General features: G+C 41.1%; 1 protein-coding gene across 9 annotated transcripts in view; it reads right to left on the bottom strand.

Moving 5' to 3' along the window:
- ZMYND11 (zinc finger MYND-type containing 11) overlaps nt 1–19,836 on the bottom strand; it is an 84,014-nt gene that overhangs the window by 24,030 nt on the left and 40,148 nt on the right. For 2 of the 9 annotated variants that reach the window (XM_060192366.1, XM_060192365.1), the window contains exons 3-5: nt 17,453–17,612; nt 8,273–8,317; nt 5,503–5,664 (exon numbers count right to left, since the gene is read on the bottom strand). The exons of 1 other annotated variant lie outside the window; for it this stretch is intronic. In XM_060192366.1, coding sequence (XP_060048349.1) covers nt 5,503–5,664; nt 8,273–8,317; nt 17,453–17,612 — 367 coding nt within the window. Of the gene's footprint in view, nt 1–5,502; nt 5,665–6,107; nt 6,202–8,272; nt 8,318–17,452; nt 17,613–19,836 lie in introns of those variants that run through there. 6 more of the 9 variants (XM_060192367.1, XM_007525890.3, XM_060192368.1 and 3 more) reach the window with 4 other exon arrangements.

Here is a 19,836-nt window from a genome sequence, read left to right as displayed (position 1 = left end):
GCACACAGCCCAGAGCCTATCTGTGCTCCCTGGTGACTGACTTTATCTGCATGTGAAAGTAGTGATATCAATCTTAGTTATGGAAACAAAATTCTGTAAGGAACATCAACAGAATAAAAGACAGGAAACTGGGGGCCCACTTGCACAAAGCTTTTGTTTGAAAATTCTTCAGTTGGTTATGCATGGGGGGCAGGGTGCAGAACTTTGGCGATGGGTGTCTGGTACAGTCATCTTATGATCCTGTAAACCACTATTAAATCACTAAAAAAAAAACAAACACCTTAAAAATACTGCTAAGCTGGAAATTGCCAACAATTTAGTCTTCTCTCCATCTTTCCCCCAAAGCTCACCCACAGGCGAGGTGTCAAGAGTGGCAACAGCCGCAGCACTGCTGTCCTTGGCAGGACGCACTGCTCCTGGGGCTGCGGCCTGCACTGGAGGCCACGGGGAGCTGGCTGGCATGCAGCCTTGCTCTCCAGGATTCTGCGGAATCCATTCGAATACTAGTTGGATGGCAAGAAGATAGTCAGGCTCTCCTGAAGATGCTGCCTCACTGTTCACATGGGCATTTGGAATACAAGTATTATATATTTTTAAAATATTTATTTATTCCTTTTTGTTGCCCTTGTTGTTTTATTGTTGTAGTTATTATTGTCATCGTTGCTGGACAGGACAGAGAGAAATGGAGAGAGGAGGGGAAGACAGAGAGGGGGAGAGAAAGACAGACATCTGCAGACCTACTTCACTATTTGTGAAGTGACTCCCCTGCAGGTGGGGAGTCAGGGGCTTGAACCGGGATCCTTACGCCTGTCCTTGCACTTTGTACCACCTGTGCTTAACCTGCTGCACTACAACCCAACTCCCTGAAAGACAAGTATTTTTAAACTGCACCCACACCACAGGAATAGCCAGAAGCCAGTGCTCTGGTCTCAGGCCATCAAGTGCAGCGTGTCTGCACATACCCCACACACAGGCACATGCTGATCTGCCTTTGGTCACCATGACACCACAGGATAAAAGGGTTTTGTTATTGGAAAGTTGTCTATCTGAAAATGGACAGTTTGGTGATTTTCGTCAGAACTGAAAGCACTTCTCCTTTAAATTTAAGAGATTCACTACAGGGAGTTGGGCGGTAGCGCAGCGGGTTAAGTGCACATGGTTCGAAGCACAAGGACCTGTGTAAGGATCCCGGTTTGAGACCCCAGCTCCCTACCTGCAAGGGAGTCACTTCACAGGCGGTGAAGCAGGTCTGCAGGTGTTTCTTTCTCTCCCCCATTTCTGTCTTTCCCTCCTCTCTACATTTCTCTCTGTCCTACCCAACAATGATGACATCAATAACAACAACTAAAACAACAATAAAAAAAACAAGGGCAACAAAAGGGAAAACAAATATATACATACATACATATATACCATATGTACATAAAAGAAATTCACTACAGTGAATTTATCCTATGAAGATGACCAGCCAGAATCAGACATTCCCGTGTAAATCAATTCTCTTAAAAACACACACACACTTTGCTATATTGTGTTTTAAAGCTATATACTTTTTAAGTTAAAAAATCCTAAAATTAATGAACTGTCTCTGAAATTATGGTCTGTTTCATGCAGATATGAACTGTAATAAGCAGTCTGTACTTTAGAGCAGAGGGTGGCCTGAGATGAACACAACTAGGCCCATGACCCTCAGTCAGACAGGATGGGGTTGGGGAACAGCACACAAGCTCAAGGGGAAGCTGGGGGAGAGAGCATAATGTTTATGCAAAAAGACTTTCATAACTGAGGATCCAAAGTCCCAGGTTCAATCCCCCCCTACCACGACAAGCCAGAGCTGGTTTCATTCTCTGTATCTTGCTTTCTCTCGTTAAAATAAAATAGGCGGGGGGGTGGGGGGGGTCAGGTCCTGGAACATGATGGTAGAGGAGGATCTAGTGGGGGTTGAAGTGCTATATGGAAAACTGAGAAATGTTATGCATGTACTAACTATTGTATTTACTGTCGACTTTAAACCACTAGTCCCCCCAATAAAGAAATTTAAAAAAATAGACTATATATGTGAAAGAGCGAAGGAAAAGAAAAATGTCCAGGGCAGCACTGAGTTGAACGAACTGACTTCATCCAGTCAAGCATGTGAAGTCACACAGCTACAGATCCAAGCAGGGTGGGTCACACCTGGGGGAGGTGTGACAGCACACTCCTACTCTATAAAGCATTTCCTGCTTTTACATTTCTCTCTCCTCTGTATTATTTGAATTCCTTACAGCAAACTTTACAAATTTAATTTCCTGTTTTAAATTAGTGAGTGTTCTTAGGTATAAGCGTGTTAAGTCAAATTTTTTCCTAAACAAACGGCTAAGATGATGTTCATGTCACCTTATCAGTGACAGTCTATGAGAGAAATATCCTCAGGGTTGTCAAGTTTTTGAGATGGAACATGACAATCAGTAAAATTATTTCAGACTGATAAAGACACTCCTATATTGCCCTGTTAAATATTTTGGAAATGGTCGGGTGAGTGAGATAGAGCTGGATGTCGCTGCTGACACTGCCAGATACTGGGTTCCTTGACCTCTTCACGTACTGCGGGGGGGGGGGGGGGTGAGCTTGGAGAGAGGAGGGATAACATATAACATAGCCTTCTGCTTATCACAGACTACTAGAAATGTTCCACCTTCACATTCAGGCCCTACTGTTTTCACCTGCACTGAATTTGGCTCTGGTATCATAGCTTCATGATCCTACATTAGCAAAGCTAATTAAACTACATTCTTTCCAAACACTAAGAAAAACAGATCACGAATCTGATTTAGAACCAGAGCTTCCAGTTTTAGTCTATACACTTAGTTCTCTTATAAGAATACTTAAATCTGGTCAGTCACTCTCATGTGAAATAACAAAATAGCAGAATAACAGAATGCGTCCAACATAAAGGAATTACCTGTTTGTAAGCTTTAAAGCCCAAGACAAAATACCACTATCACCACCACCACCCACACACAAGCATGAACTTTCTGAGCCTGGGCCAGGAAGTCCTTTAGTTCACAAGCAAACGTGTGAATTTTGAATTTGACACACATCCTCCCACTGCAACCCCCCCACCAAAAAAAAAGTTTTGCTGTTTGTGAAAGGGGGAAGAGGAAGAGATGACCAGAGCATCACCCTGGCATATGCCAGGAATAGAACTTGGGACTTCATGTTTGAGAGTCCGTTTTATCTACTGTGCCACTTCCTGGGCCAAGTGTCCTTAACTTTTTACTGACTCACAGCATTGGCCCAGTGTTTCAGTCACTGCCAGAGACAAAAAGCAAACCAAAGAAAAGATAAACCACACACGGTAAGCTAAACTTGACCTTGGCTAGCACAATCTGAGAAATGAGTCAACTCTCTGAAATCTAAAAATTAAAAAAAAATAATCTAATCGGTAAAGCGTAGGGAAAACATAGAAGAGACAATCTGGCAACTTAATAGTGACTGGAAAAGTCATGGCCAGTTTTTCTATGCAAGAGGTGCATTTGTTCAATTGTTTTCTTTCTTTTTTTATTTGTTCAATTTCTGTTCAACATGTAAACAAAGGAAGACACAATAAAGTCAAACCTTCCAGTGCTTTTTGCTTGAATTCTTTACTAAAATAAGAACTAAACAGCACTCTCTAATCTATTATTTGACCAGTGCCCTCACCACCCCTTTTTCTCTTTCACGTTTCTTTCTTTTTTTGATTTTTTGAAAAAAATTTATTATTATTATTCATTTTCCCTTTTGTGGCCCTTGTTTTATTGTTGTAATTATTGTTGTTGATGATGTCATCATTGTTGGATAGGACAGAGAGAAATGGAGAGAGGAGGGGGAAGTCTAAGGGGGAGAGAAAGATAGACTCCTGCAGACCTGCTTCACATCCTGCAGGTGGGAAGCTGGGGGCTTGAACCGGGATCCTTAACGCGGGTCCTTGCACTTTGCACCACGTGCGCTTAACCCGCTGTGCTACTGCCCAACCCCCCTTTCATGTTTCTCACTGCCAAAGTGCTTTTGTTGTCAAGACCTCATTCTTCCAGTGTAAGCTGTTACCAGAAAACAGGAGGTGCAAGTTCACTTGTGAGGTTCACAAGGCCACGAGCATAACATATGATGTGAAGGCAGCTCCCATAGCAACAATACACCGATTCTGTCAGCCCTCATACGTTCTTTTTTTCAAAAGATTTTGTTTATATATTTTCCCTTTTGTTGCCCTTGTTGTTTTATTGTTATAGTTTTTGTTGTTGTCATTGTTGGATAGGACAGAGAGAAATGGAGAGAGATGGGGAAGACAGAGAGGGGAGAGAAAGACAGACACCTGTAGACCTGCTTCACCGCCTGTGAAGAGACTCCCCTGCAGGTGGGGAGCCAGGTCTTGAACTGGGATTCTTAGGCCCCTCTGTGCGCTTAAGCCACTGCGCTACCGCCTGACTCCCAGACCTCAGGCATTGGCTTGGGAGTCACCACAAATCCTTTCTTAATGCCACTCTAATGTTATGGTCTGCCTGCTGTGTACTATAAGTTTTTGGGAGGATAAAGCAGATGTTAAGAAGTACAATGCCACATGACTCGGGGAAGCCCAGAATGGACATGATATTCTGCTCACTGTGATGGGAGGAGAGAAATCTTTTGACTGATAATAAAAAGGGGGAAAGTATGAAGACAAAAACGTTTGAAGGACCTGTGTGAGTTACCGCCAGTATTATAATATGCATTCAGAAACTGAGCTCAGAAGTAAACCAAGCAATTTGCATAGTTCTAAATAAGGGATCTTAATGACAGTAAGTACAAAATTATAGAAATCACATTCAAATAATTCCTAGCAAGTCGCCATCAATGCCGGGTGTAGCACTTAGGCATCAGACTTAACTCAAATACACACACACACACACACACACACACACACACACACACACACACACATCCCACAGTCTGGCATCACCAAGCACAGCCATGTGCACCTTTAGAGGGGAGAGTAATTGTGGGAAGGGCCTCCTTTAGCTACCAGATTATTGCATTTCACTTTAAGCAACTGGATTTCTTTACATACAGCTGTTCCACCCAACCACCCTCCAAATAAAATATATAAGCAAGAAATAAACTACCCCAGGATATGAAGGCAACGTTACACAGATAAAGAATGTTTCCAACAATGTGCCTTTTACTAGCTGTGTTTTCTGAGGAGCATGAATTGTGCAGTTTAGTAGAAAGGAGAGATCTGAGCAGAGCCTGGCATGGAAAAATGTTTAGTAACAACATTTTCAACAGGTGTGAAGCAAGGGGAGACACTGGCCTGACTCGGAGCTGTCTTTTGTGACACCATCGTTTTAAGAGTGTTCTGTGTCCATTAGCCATCATTTCAGCAGGTCATTCCCACCCGCCAGTACTTTTGGTTCATTCACCTGGCAAGGCAACCTGGGAGAGCTTCGTGAAGCTATTATCAGTTAATTCCACCCTCTGACCAGCACATGAAAGCTCATAGGTACTCACCCTGCAAACTGGGCACTGCCAGTGACTACTGCTGTCTCTAAGCCTGTACTCATCAGACAAACACTTGGAATGATACACACGAAAACACAGGTCACATATCAACACCTCTCCAGGCAAATGGCATTCAAAACAATACCAGTCATGATTTTCTGTTTCCCAGTCCTACAAAAAATACAAAATAATTTCGTATGACACTTTGTCAATATCTGCAATAACTAAGAACAAAATTGAAACTAAAGTCCATCAGAAGTTAGGCATTATAAACAATTTTAGACATTTACTGTGTTAAAACAAGAAGGAAAAATACCTAGAAAATTGCTCTTTAAATAGTCAATCCTTTCCTACACAGTATTAATATTCAGAAACATCTTAAGGTGATCTGATAGCAAAACCACTCCAAAATGAAGTGAGTCCAAAGCCAATCGCAGTTCTAACATTATCTTTCATTTTACAATGTGCTCTACAGAATAATTTCTCCAGCAAACTGAAAGCCCAAGCCAACATCTACAGCTTAGCATTTCAAATAAACAAACCTCTGTTGGGTTCTACTTTGTGCTCAACACACCGTGGGAACAGAGAGAATAGTAATAAATGGTGATGCTCACTATTCTTATCTTCTCATCCATGGGATTGGATGTTTTATTGAAAATAACCATTAATCAGAATGTCCATGTTGTGATAGGGTGTCAATTTCAGGGTCTGTTGAATTTGGAAAAATAAATTGAAAATGTGAAACTAAAGGTTTAATTACAATCTCCAAAGGATATTACCATAAAGAACAAAACCAAAAAAGCTGCAGGCTTATTTTCTGAATGAAACTGTTTCTGGCAGTAATAGATCATCACTGCAAGTATCTGAGTGTTCAACTGCTTCTGTCATACTCTGTGTACACAGCCAATACCATTTAAACACAAACAAAAAGGTGAGGTAAGATCTCTTAATTTGGAATTTATTCTTCATAAATATTACTCTTAGTTTGTATCAAAAATGCCTCTAAGAGTGATAGGCTAGTTCTCCACCCCTTCTGTTGACACGGTAACTAGATGAACAAAGCATTTGCTCATTTGGGTGAATCGTGTTCACAAGGTCACCTCCGGTGGGAGTTCCAGACTCCAGAGGGCTCTGCCATTGCTCCTCTCTCTAAGCCACTGCCTCTACGCTGCCTCTGTGTCAGTCATGCCCGCCAGTAAATGGGCTCCTGTGAGCGACTGAGGCTCACTGGGTACTGGCACCCTCCCACCCCTGCTCCCTGGGAAGAGAATCACTGACACTCCCAACTACACTTTTCTCAGCTCATATCCCGAGTCCTGGTAAGAGTGCATGAATACATTCTGCAAGAAGGTACTCTTTATTGACCAAAGTGATAAACAGCACAACCATGTTCAGTTACTGGCTGCTAATGTAAAAATCTGGAACTTACTCTGGTAGAACCATTCCACTCAGACTGCTTAAAAAGTCATAAAATCCTGATCCGTATAAGGCAGGAAAAAAATCCACTGCATGGAGGCCTGGGGGTGGGGGTGGGGTGGGGGGCGGCACACTCAGCTGAGCGCACGTTGGTCACCACAGACAAGGAACCAGACTTAAGTCCCAAGTCCCCAACTGCAGGAGCAAAGTTTCACCAGAGGTGAAGTAGTGCCGCAGGTGTCTCTCTTTTATCTCTTGCTCTCATTTTCTCTGTCTCTATCCAATGAAATAAAAAATAAAATGACTCTGTGAAGACTGACACAGTACACCACAGAGACAAAGTGTATGTGAATACATTTCACAAAGCATGTATGTAAGTTTCAGTGTGGCGGTTTTTGTGTGAAAATCATGGATGACTGATTACACAGGTCTCAGTGGAGATAAGGTATCTTGCTTTATTTTTAATTACAGAACTCTTTCCAAATCTAAAACAAAGTTTAGACTTTTTTTCTTAGTTGTTCACGAACATTTAAGAAGACTGGGTGGCTTATACCTGCCTGACTCGCTGTTAACAAATGAGACTGCTACCTTTAATCGCCTGCATTCTATACTAGCTCACCCTCCCATAGTTCTCAACACGGCAAACCCCAGGCTTGCTAAGGACAGAGAGCAAGAGCGGTGTCCAGTACACCTGTTACCTTTCAACCCACCTTTCTCCACCTGCCCATGCAAGTGAGGACAAGTTAAATACTTCAGTGGAGTATTTAAATCTAGACCTACTTTCCCACAAAATGTATAGAAAATAGAATTCAAATGAAGTAAAGGCAGAGAAACATTGGCTACATGTTCCCATAATAGCATGACTGTATCATCTGATAAGAGAATGAAGTCTGGGCTGGGGCTACAGATCTTGACTATTCTTTTCATCACAGCAAAGCTGCATAGAATACACAAAACATGCAAAAGTCAAATTCAAAGGTGATTATGTTCTGAACACAAAAAATGTCCTTCTAATGATATAAGCATGATTACTACAGGCAGGTGTTGACTACAGCTTGCTTTTAGTAAGCCAAGTTAATCAGTAACATACCAGAAAGCCAGATTCACATTCCCAAAGGAGTTTACTGGATGTGACTGTGCTCACATACTCCACAGCACCATGTGGGAAATGCACTTCAACACAATTAAGTTCCTTTAAAAGCAAACCTACTATCACAAAACTAAGACTAGAAGCAATGTAGAGATAATAAAGTTTTAATGAACAATACTAGCAAGTTAACTAAGCCAGTCTAAAGAAAGATAGAAAGTAATTTTTTAATAAGGTAGAATTAAAGTAAAGTAACATAGCACAAAATTAGTTCACCTTGTTTGGGGCTGCTGTCCTGGAGAAAGGCTGCATACTGTAGGCCTTTCAAAATAAAAACAAAATTATCTTGGTCTCTCTACTGTATGTAACTTGGCTCAAAATCAGGCAATATACAAAGCTAAAGGGATTATTATACACAGTCAAACTGTTCCTTATTTGCTACACAGCATATTCATTTGTAAATTATATCAAAAGATATGAATGTCCTAAACATTAATGAAAAGACGGCTGCATGCAAACTCAGAATTTAAACTAGTTTAAAGAAGTTTTTTCACACTAAGACAAAAACTACAAACCAACAGAGAAAATTCTATTTAATGAAGGCGTGTGCAATGGAAACTACAATGATATACAAAAAAGACCACTTTGCTAACAGATTCAATGCTACTATAAATTGACACAAGACAATGGATTTATGTCTTACAGATCTGCACCTGATTCAAGCTGGATTAAAACTTGGGGGTGATGACTATGGCTGTGTCAATGCCTCCCTACAGCGTGGATTTTACACAAGCTGTCTACAGAGCCCTACAGCGTGGATTTTACACAAGCTGTCTACAGAGCCCAGAAGAAAACCCTCCACTGCCTACAGCAGCCTGGTTACCACGGAGAGCACAGGCTGTGGGGCCAGGCTAGCTTGAAGCTCTAGTCTCACAAACTGTGTGACCTGGGATAGAAACTGAGCTTCTGTTTATTACGTTCCATTTATGAAGTAACCAAACAACAGTGTCTAGTTTAGAAGTGTTTTTGTAGCCACCAGTGAATTACTATGCTCTATAAATATTATGCTTTGACTGATGTTACCGTTTGTGATGGCACCCAAAACAGGAATTAACAAATTACAGAATGACGCTTGCCACTCCACATGGAGGCATTTCTTCCTCAGGACTTCAAGATTTCTTTTCTTTTCTTTTTCTTTTTTCTTTTTTGCCTCCAGGGTTATTGCTGGGGCTCTGTGCCTGCACTACAAATCCACTGCTCCTGGAGGCCATTTTTTCCCATTTTGTTGTAGTTGTTATTGTTGTCATAGCTGTTGTTGTTGTTGGATAGAACAGAGAAACGGAAAGAGATGGGGAAGACAGAGGGGGGAGAGAAAGATAGACACCTGCAGACCTGCTTCACCGCTTGTGAAGTGACCCCCTGCAGGTGGGGAGCTGGGGGCTTGAACCCAGATCCTTACACAGGCCCTTGTGCTTTGCACCATGTGCTCTTAGCCCGTGGCGCTACCACCCAGTTCCCAGGACTTCAAGATTTCAATGATAGCTGTCTCTTATGACATCAATGTAAGCCAAACATATCAGAAATAATGTTAATTCAGCTTAGCGAGAACACTAAAGGGCTCAGTGGGAGAGATGTATCCATCCCAATTTATAATTTACCCTCGTCATATTCTAATACATTCTAACCTTAAGGTAATCCCTTATTCCTACTTAATGGGCAGATAAATCTCACATTATCAAGTATGTGTTTGATAATGGTATTTAAAAGAAATACAATGTAAACTAAATTCTAAACAATTCCAGTTTCAGTTGAATTGTTAATAAATTCTCTTAGTCACTGAGAAGTTAAGAATAGTTAAATCTCAAGTTTTAAATGTTCTATTATTTAAAAATATCTTTTCTTAGTGAAGTAGAATTTAGGCATGAAGAAAAAAATAAAACTCTCATACACAAATACACAAAATCAATATAATAAGAATATAATAATATTATAACTTCAAATACTCTACTGAATAAAATGGAAATTCCTAACCTGAACAAGAATCATCTCTAATTATGTTACAGCGTGAATGTAACCAGAATCATAGTATAGCAGATTCCTAATGAATTAGTAATCATCAATACTTAGTGAGTATATTTTTATATTGGAAACAGGTACTGGGCACTCAGAAGAAATCTGTAGTTCTTCACAGAGTTCAGCATAAATAATATATGTTTCGCATGGAAAAGCAACTTCATGGCTTTTACTCAGGGCATTTAAAATATCTGATTAGTTCATGGCAACTAGTTAGAAATGAAAACAACAAAACAAAACGACCTAGATTTAAGGAGGGTTTCTCACTTGACTCTGCTGCTGAAGAGGACCAGAGAGAATTCAACCAAGCTGCTTGAGTTCAGCCAGTTCCCTTCCACATGTTGGATTAATGCTCTGACTGATTAAGACCATAAATCAAATCCTACCCCTTATCTAAAAGACATGAACCTAGCTAAGTTTCAAGAGCTGTGCAAACTATAGTTGTTTTTTTTTTTTTTTTTTTCACTGTGAATCAGAAGATGATATAGAAACTACAGATTAAAATTGAGGCCACTGAACCCCAGTGTAGATGTCAACCACTTGAAGAAACCATAAACTATGCATACTTCTTCTTTTTTGTTTTCCCCCTCCAGGGTTATCACTGGGGCTCAGTGCCAGCATTACTACAAATCCACTGCTCCTGGTGGCCATTTTTCATTAAATTTTTTTTTCTTATTATCTTTATTCATTGGGTAGAGACGGCCAGAAAGTAAGAGGTAAGGGGGAGATAAAAAGGATAAAGGAGATAAAGATAAAGAGATAAAGGGAAATAAGGAGATAAAGAGACAGAGAGACACCTGCAGCCCTGCTTCACCACTTGTGAAGCTTTCCCCCTGCAGGTGGGGACCGAGGTCTTGAACCTGGGTCCTTGTGCACTGTAACATGTGCACTCAACGAGGTGCACCACCACCAAGCCCCTAAATTTTTTTTTTTATTGGATATGCCAGAGAGAAATTGAGAGGTAAGGGGAGACAGAGAGGTAGAAGGACAGAAAGACACTTGCAGACCTGCTTCACCACTTGTGAAGATACTCACCCCCCCCCCCCCCCATGTAGGTGTGGAGTTGGGGCTCAAACTGGGATCTTTGCTTGGGTCCTTATGCTTTGTACCGTGTGCACTTAATCCGGTGTGCCACTGCCTGGCCTCCTTTCCTTATACTTCTTCTTCTTCTGGTTTTTGTCCCCCCCCCCCCCCCCCCCCCGCCTTCAGGGTTATAACTGCACTACGAAGCCACTGCTCCTGGAAACCACTTTTTTTTTTTCCCCCATTTTGTTGCCGTTGTTGTTATTGCTGCTGCTTTTGTTGTTGTTGGATAGGACAGAAAGAAATTGAGAGGGGAGGGGAAGACAAAGGGGGACAGAAGGATAGACACCTACAGACCTGCGTCAATGCTTGTGAAGAGATCCCTCTGCAGGTGGGGAGTCGGGGGCTTGAACTGGGATCCCTGTGCTGGTTCTTGTGCTTCTCACTATGTGCTCTTAAGCTTAATCTGGTGTGCGACTGACCCTCCCCCCATACTTCTTAAGAGGCTTTAGTACCTTACATAAGTGGGAAAAAGGTAAAAAAAAAGAAAAAAGAAAAAAAATCTACCTTTCCACTTGTCTCCTTTAAAGAAGTAGCTGTGGGCTGGGCAAGGAGGTTCTGTGCAGGTCTGTGCTGAGACCATCCTGAGCCGTAAGCGGCCTTGGCCTGAGCTCACATCTGCAGTGACCTCTGCGTCAGAGGCAGCAAACCTGGCTGCAGGGGGAATCCTAACTGAACACGAGTTCTAAAAGAAGACCCGAGACCGAGTCTACCTATGAGAGGGAGGTCAAGAGAGAAGCAGTTTCACAGTAGTTTCTAAAAATGTCATGTTTTTCGTTTTTTTTTTTTTCCCACTCATCCTCTAGAGTAAGTGCTTTGACTGCAAACACAGTAGGAAACCGCCAAGTAAAGAGTGTTAACTGTCTCAATCTCAAAACATGTTTGATGAGTCTGGTCTGCCAGTGACCCTGACACACAAGGCCACCCACACTACCACATCAAAGCAGGTCCTACTGCCTCGCTACCTTCAGTGGATGCACATAAGAAACACCTTTCTCGGGTTGGTAGGATAAAGGACACAAACTATTGTGCTCAGATCTGGGCTGAATGCAGTCATACACACGCACAAACAGATGCTGAAGCAATCTATAAAAACGTGGTATTTCTATTTAAGAAAAAAAAAATCCAAGTTCCACCTATAAGCTAGACCATCCAGCATTTATTCTTCTAGTTCATCTCACTTGACATGATTCCTTCAATTTCTATCCAAAATGAGACAAAGGAGAAGACTTCTTATTTCTTACAAACGAGCAGTATCCATTGTGTATACATGCTGCGGCTCTTTACGTGTGCGTGCTGGGATCTGAACACCAAAACCAGGCTGACTCCAGTTAATTCAGGGGATCTGGTGTCTCTACACCTCTCTCCCCCCACTCCAACTCTTATATAGACATAAACAACCAAAAATTGAGTAGGGGAGGTGGTTCAGTAGCAGAGTTCATATTCAAGGTCCTGGGTTCAACCCCTGGGGCTTCACGTTAAAAGTACTCAAACAACAATAACAAAAACAAACAAAACCCCTGAATGATCTGAAGAGACAGCAAAATGGCACACATGTGGTCAACAGGGAAAAACGAGAGAGACTTCACTTTGTGCTGTGGTCTACCAGCTGTGTACAAACATAATTTCAAATGCTACAAGGCCATGTCTAAAAGAATTACTTGGGCCTATGAGTAAATATTAATGGCATACAAATCTGTAAGCTTATGATGATCACAGAACCTTTACAAGAGTTTCCCAGAGTCAGAAAAACTATTTTTTCTAAAGAAATTGGGGGGGGGCAGTAGAGCACCTGGTTGAGTGCACACGTTACAATGTGTGAGGACTCGGGTTCAAGCCCCCAGTTGTCACCTTCAGGGGGAAAGCTTCACATGTGAAGCAGGGCTGCAGGTGTCTCTGTGTCTCTCTCCCTCTCTATCTCCCCCTTCCTCTCTATTTCTGGATGTCTTTATCCAATAATAATAAAAAAAAGTAATAAAGATTTTAAAAATGTGAAAAAAAGCAATTGGTTGGTATGTAGACTGTTAGCTTCCTACAGTATAAGCATTTTTAATAAGTAAATATTCCAATTTACTATCACCATAAAGATGCTCATCTGTTGAATAATTTTATCATACTCTCTCCAAATCAAGTATTGCTTTAGTAGGGTTACAATGGTGGCTGAGATAGCTCACCGAATGTCAACAGGCCATTCCAGGCCAACAGAAAGAAGCTCAGTATCATCCTGGATTCATACAGACTTGGTCTTAGTCAGAATACATAATTACATTCCACTATATGATTCGAGTTAAGCTCCTATTACATGACTTCGGGGTTTAATAAAAAGGAAAATTTTCAATTTCACTGTTCTTCAAAATAAGCATTAAAACAAAGCTAGCAGGGGTGGAATAAAAATGTGTAATCAACAAACTCTTTGCTCAATTAAGCGGACTGACTCAACTTCTTTCTCAACATAATTATGGAAGTAAAAACAAAGAGAATCCAAATCTTGTATTATCCTTGGATAATACAAAGTGTCTCAGAGGATTTAACTTGTGGCAATTATCAAGAGAAATCAGTTTTTTCCCCACCTGTGAGCCACACCGACTATCTTTCGAGGTTACAGAAGGAAAAGAAGCTTACCACCCATTTTCAAAGGACAGAAGTTGCAGAGGAAAAGATTATTTGGAACTCTGAATTAAATGCTGAAAACCGAGTAATGAAAACATCCTAACACCTTCCTCCCAAGGCCACATAAACCTACTTGACTTTCTTATTCTTGAAACGAGGCCAGAAAGTCATCTTACGCACAAGATGGAGTAGCTGTGAGAGAGGGTTCCAGACCCAAGTGCGGGCATGCAGGCCTCTCTGCGGCCCAGAGCATCACTGCATTGTGCAAGTTGAGCTGATTGGTTTCTGCTGGAGACCCTGGGCTGCCACAGGCTGGTCTGGAGAAGCACTCAGGATGTGTGGTTTGAGAAGGGACTGATACCTCCAAACTGTGCATGTCTCAACTGGTCGCACAAACAGAGCTGGGCAGTGTGAGACACTGTGGGGTGCCTGCCAGTCAATACAGTGTTGGGGAGTGCCTGCTACAGCCCCTTCAGGGATGGAAGGGAACACAGGATCTGCCCCTGGGGAGCCAGGATGCACCAGCCACAGCCAGGAGTTGGGCGGTAGTACAGTGGGTTAAGTGCATGTGGTGCAAAGCGTAAAGGCCGGCGTAAGGACCCTGGTTCGAGCCCCTGGCTCCCCACCTGCAGGAGGTCACTTAGCGGTGAAGCAGGTCTGCAGGTGTCTATCTTTTTCTCCCCCTCTGTCTTCCCCTCCTCTCTCCATCTCTCTCTGTCCTATCCAACAACAACAACAGCTATGACAACAATAACAACTACAACAAGCACAACAACAAGGGCAACAAAATGGGAAAAACAGCCTCCAGGAGCAGTGGATTTGTAGTGCAGGCACCGAGCCCCAGCAATAACCCTGGAGGCGATAAATAAATAAATAAATAAATAAATATTAAAAAATTAAAGATTACACACACCTGAGCAGAGTCTTCAAGGAAGACCTTTTCAAAAACGTCTGTTGTGAGGATGCAGGTTGCAAAGAGAGGTCTGGGCATGAGGCACAGGTTACAAAAAAAGACCCTGATGAAAAAGTTTGTGTGTATGAAATTTGTGTGCTGTTGGTATGCTATTTATAGGCAGTATTTCTGGTTTGAAGCAGATTTATTCACTGGTCAAAAAGTCGCTTTGGGTAAATAGCTTTATTTTTCATATAGATAATCACATATGCCTTAAAACAATCAAGTGAGAGAAAAAAAATATGCCCGTGTTATGCAACTAGAGAGAGGTCAGAGCTTAAGAAATGTCCTCAAAGCTACACAACTAAAGAAAAGCTTGAGATGGGCTGAAGATGCCTATTTATTCAAACATCTGACCTCTTTTAGATATGTCATACTGCCTTTGTAAGCTGTTTAATTTTTAGAAAATATTTTTTCATTCTTCTTTCTGACAGAGGGTTGAGATGGGGGAGAGAGAGAGAAGGAGAGACACTTAGGGCACTTCTCTACCTCTTGTGAAGCTGCTGCCCTGCAGGTAAGGGCCAAGGGCTTGAGCCCAGGCCTTTCAACATGGTAGCTTGTGTGCTGCACTGGCCATGTCACCAGCCAGCCCTGCCTCAATATTTTTGAATACTTGCATATTTAGCATAAGCTGTCCGTAAGTAAGAACCAGCCAGAATAAACCCTGTACACTGACTGTTTAGTTTACGTAAAACAAAATTTAAGGAGTGATGCAATTAGAATGTATACACTAAAAAAACAATAAAGAACCCACTGTGTGGTGGACATCCTGAACTGCCTGCTACATTAAACTGAACAAAGAAATAAACTTAGGAAAAAGAAAGCAAAGAGAGAAGCACAAAGAAAAAGCACTTTTCTGGAAAACGTACACACAGCCCATAGCCCACAATCCTACCGATGACTCACTAGCACTGCGTCCCTACTCAAGCTCGGAAACGATCAGCAGTCTTCCAGCCCGTATCAGTAACACTGCAAGGGGTTTGAGATTAGAAATTGGGTCTTATCTGGGTAATTTTGAAGTTATATTCTCTGCTGTCAATTACCACCTGCCCTTTTTTTAATGTTTTTAAAATTTTTTTCATATTTATTTGTATTTATTTTTCCCTTTTGTTGCCCTTGTTGTTTTAGTTATTATTGCTGTAGTTAGATAGGACATTGTTGTTAGATAGGAGAGAGAGAAATGGAGAGAGGAGGGGAAGACAAGAGACGGGGAGAGAAAGACAGACCTGCAGACCTGCTTCACCGCCTGTGAAGGGATGCCCCTGCAGGTGGGGAGCCGGGGGCTCGAACTGGGATCCTTATGCCGGTCCTTGCTTCAACTGCCCTCTTTTAAGTATCAGAAAGATTCACATTACCTGATATTATTTTTATGGCCTAGAACTCAGCCTTTCTTTACTGGCAATGATGTACAGCTAAATCTTGTAAGAAAGTTAACAGAAAAAATTATTCTAATACAACCATTTTTACTATGTTCTCGAGAACATTTCTAGTGTGCCAGTCAGATGATATCAGTGACATTTTTTTTTCCTTCTATGTTGTCTGTGGTATGTGTGCATTTTCTTTCTGGAAAACTATGAAGGCATTAATTAAACTGGCAAGATAGCGTCAAGGTGGAATAACTCTGCTAAGTTTACACTGTCCTATAGCTGCCTCTGGGGGAAGCACCACTCGCCTAGAGAGGGAAGTGCGTGTCAGCCTACAGCCGCTACCTGGCAGGTGGGTGCGTGTCAGCCTACAGCCACTACCTGGCAGGTGGGTGTGTGTCAGCCTACAGCCACTACCTGGCAGGTGGGTGCGTGTCAGCCTACAGTCCTCACCTGACAGGTAAGGTGGCTGTGCTGATTCAACTGCTGTAGAGGCACAAATGAAAATGATTCACGTTGCTCAGAAGATGTTTCCACAAGCAGCCATTTTTTTTTTAAAGATTTTGTCATTTTTATAACATATGATTAGAGAATTCATAATGAAAACACTCTCAAAATACCTAATAACTGAATTCATTTTTTTTTTTTCAGTGATTAGAAAAGTAATTCTATTGTGTTTGAAATGATCTTGAATGGCATTCCTTTGCAAAAACTGAGACTTCTAGTCAGGGCATTTAGAAGTATCAAAAGAAGCTAATAGAGAAATAGCAAATACAAAATCTTTACATACGAAAAAAATGCACTCTTGTATGTCTAGAGTATATAGCACATACTTAAAAGGAAACAGAAGATTTAAAAAAGCTTAACCTGAAGCCTTCCCTAAGATTTCTGTCACAAAATCAGCTAGTCACTGGCCGGGTGCCTGACACTGGGGCTTGTCTAAGCACTGCCGGCACTCCAGGCTCCAGGAGCACCTCCCCTGAGCGGGATGTCCCCCGAGGAGACAGCTCACCAACCCCTCTGGGCTGCATCGACATTATCTGCACAGCAACCCTTTCTTTTGTAAACTACTATTTATCAAAACATTTCAAATATAACTAATTGTGGATACATTAAAAGACTAATGTTTTACTTTTCAAGGTTCAAGGTAGACGGGGAAAAAAAGAACAAACAGGCTCCTTGCAAAAGTGGGTTTTTTTCCTAAAGAATTAGGGAGAAAAGGATTCATCCTACCCAGGCAGGTCTTGATATGAGTAAAATGTTAATGTGACATATTACTAAGTTTCTAAAAATAAATCCTTACAAGCTGTATTTAAATTTTTTCAAAAAGTTAAAGTCAGCATCTCCAAATGATTCAAATGAAAATATACTTACAATCTCATCTCCTGGCAACCAATATCCTTCTTGCTCAATACCAGCTTTTGAACCTTTGCAGCCTACTGTGAGGGTTTCCACAATAAGACCATCTTTCACAGCTAAGCTCAGCTGACGTGTGGTCTCTTTGGGGTGCATACCATGGACTCGAGACATATACCTGAACACAGGAAAAGCAAATCATAAAATTTTTCAGCCTAAAAATTAAAAATAAAAAACCAGAACTGATTTCTCATATATATATATATATATATATATTATTTATTAGCGAGAAATTGAGAGGGATGGGGAAGATAGGGAGGGAGAGAGGCAAAGAGACACCTGCAGGCCTGCTTCACCACTCATGAAACCTTTCCCCCTGTAGGTGGGACCAAGGGCTTGAACCTGGGTCCTTGTGCATTGTGATGTGTGCACTTAACCAGGTGTGCCACTGACTGGTCCTCTTGACTTCTCTTTTATTATGATTTATACTAATGAGAGGGAAGGAGAGAAGGAGAAAAGTCCTGAATATTTAGAACTTTCAACCAACATAATGTTTCAAAGCTTTAATTATATATACTGAGAGGAATATTTTATCAAAACAGTCTTAATCAACAAATAAAGTCACTTTAAAGATTTTAACCAAAACATTCTATTTAATTCTAGCCTCTGGAGCAATTATACCAGCTCTACTCTGCACATTATAAATTTAGAGTTTTATTATCACCAACTATGGCTCTTCAGAATGTAAAATACTTTTAATTAAAACTTAGAGATGACCCCCAAGAAAATACAGGGGTTCCATAAGTGGCTGTCAAAATGTGACTTTCCTTGTGAAATGTACTTTGGACTGGATCATTAAAGCAAACAAGAACTTAGGTCCATGGCACTTGCTAAAATAAAAAATAAAAAATGAGTAATCTGCCAAATGTGCCCTGGACCAGAGATTCCCTAGCATTCAACGACAAAACTCATGCTAACTTTCTGACACATTTATTATTTTTTTTTTGTTTGCTTGTTAAAGAAATAAAATGTTATAGATACAGCTGGATCTATGCCAGGCTTCACTCCTGTACAATCAAACCCAACAAACTACTGGACATCAAGGAACACATCCAGACACAAAAAACAATAGGTGAGACCAGTAGGTGGCCTTCAACTCACCCAAAAAACATTCTGTCTATGAGGGCAAATGCCCAATAGTCTTAAGGAAACTGAGTTGGACACAAGGAATTTAAATCCAGTTAATCTGTCACTCAGATAACAAAGCATTAAAACAAATCATTTTGAAATGCAGACTCACCAATGAAGAGCATCTAGGCTCAGAGAATAAATTTCAACAAAGAAAACGACAAGCAACACCAGCCAAGGACGGGTGGTGAGCTCGTGTTAGAGAAAGAGTGACTTTGGAAAGCATCAGCTTTCTCTGTCACTGCAGATAACGGAAGAACTAAGAAGATGCAGAGATTACAGCTAGCATGGTGTTAGCTCTGACAAACGAGAAGAGAAGTGCGAGAGTTACAGAGCATGCAGAGAAGTGCGAGAGTTACAGAGCATGCAGACTGAAGGAAAGGGGAGTTAGTCCTTAAGTAGGAATTCTGTTACATCAGTGGCTAGCAGCCAAAAGGTTGACCACCAGGTGCTACAGGACTTCTTGCTACACAGAAGTCATTACTAACATAACACAACTGAAGCTTAGAATATTTCACTGGGAAATATTTTCTCACTGTTCACAATAAGGAGGAGCCAGCAGCAATGATCTTTGGACTCAGCTCTAACTTAAAGGTGAGCCCTAAAAAATCAATACAAACCTTCCAAATTACTGAAGAGACTCATACAAAACACACTATGTAGTAAAACACAGAGAGACAATAAAAACAGAAAGTATCTTAAATATAATGAAAGAAACAAAATCAAACAAATGTGTCTTTTCAACAAATACAAACTAGTTAATCTCAACATTTAAAAAGATTGCAAGACAAAAATACTCTGTCTCCGGGAGAAATACTTAGTGACACAGGAAGACAGGGACAGAATGGAACATAACAAAACAGACAGAACAAGACAGATGATAGCTGCATCACACAGAAGTTGGACTCTGCAAAAACCAGTTTTTTCAAATTATAGATGGGGGCTGGAGGCTGGCATAGCCAGTAGAGCACATTGGTAGTTACAGACTGAAAAAGTAATCAAGAACTATGAGACTTCAGTTCACTTTTCAGCCCACAAAAACATCTAGTGGACAAAACTGAGTATCGATAATGAAGACCCAATAAGGTAGGTACAGCTGAATTTATTATGAAACCCAGAATATACATTCAATAGTTCCAAGAAACACTAATTAAAAGAGACCATGAAACCTAGTTAATAAAGGAGATCTGGTTGAATTTATTATGAAACCTGAA

Source organism: Erinaceus europaeus, chromosome 6 (genome assembly GCF_950295315.1).
Source record: "Erinaceus europaeus chromosome 6, mEriEur2.1, whole genome shotgun sequence".
Taxonomy (NCBI): Eukaryota; Metazoa; Chordata; class Mammalia; order Eulipotyphla; family Erinaceidae; genus Erinaceus; species Erinaceus europaeus.
This window is presented reverse-complemented; position numbering and strand designations above follow the sequence as displayed.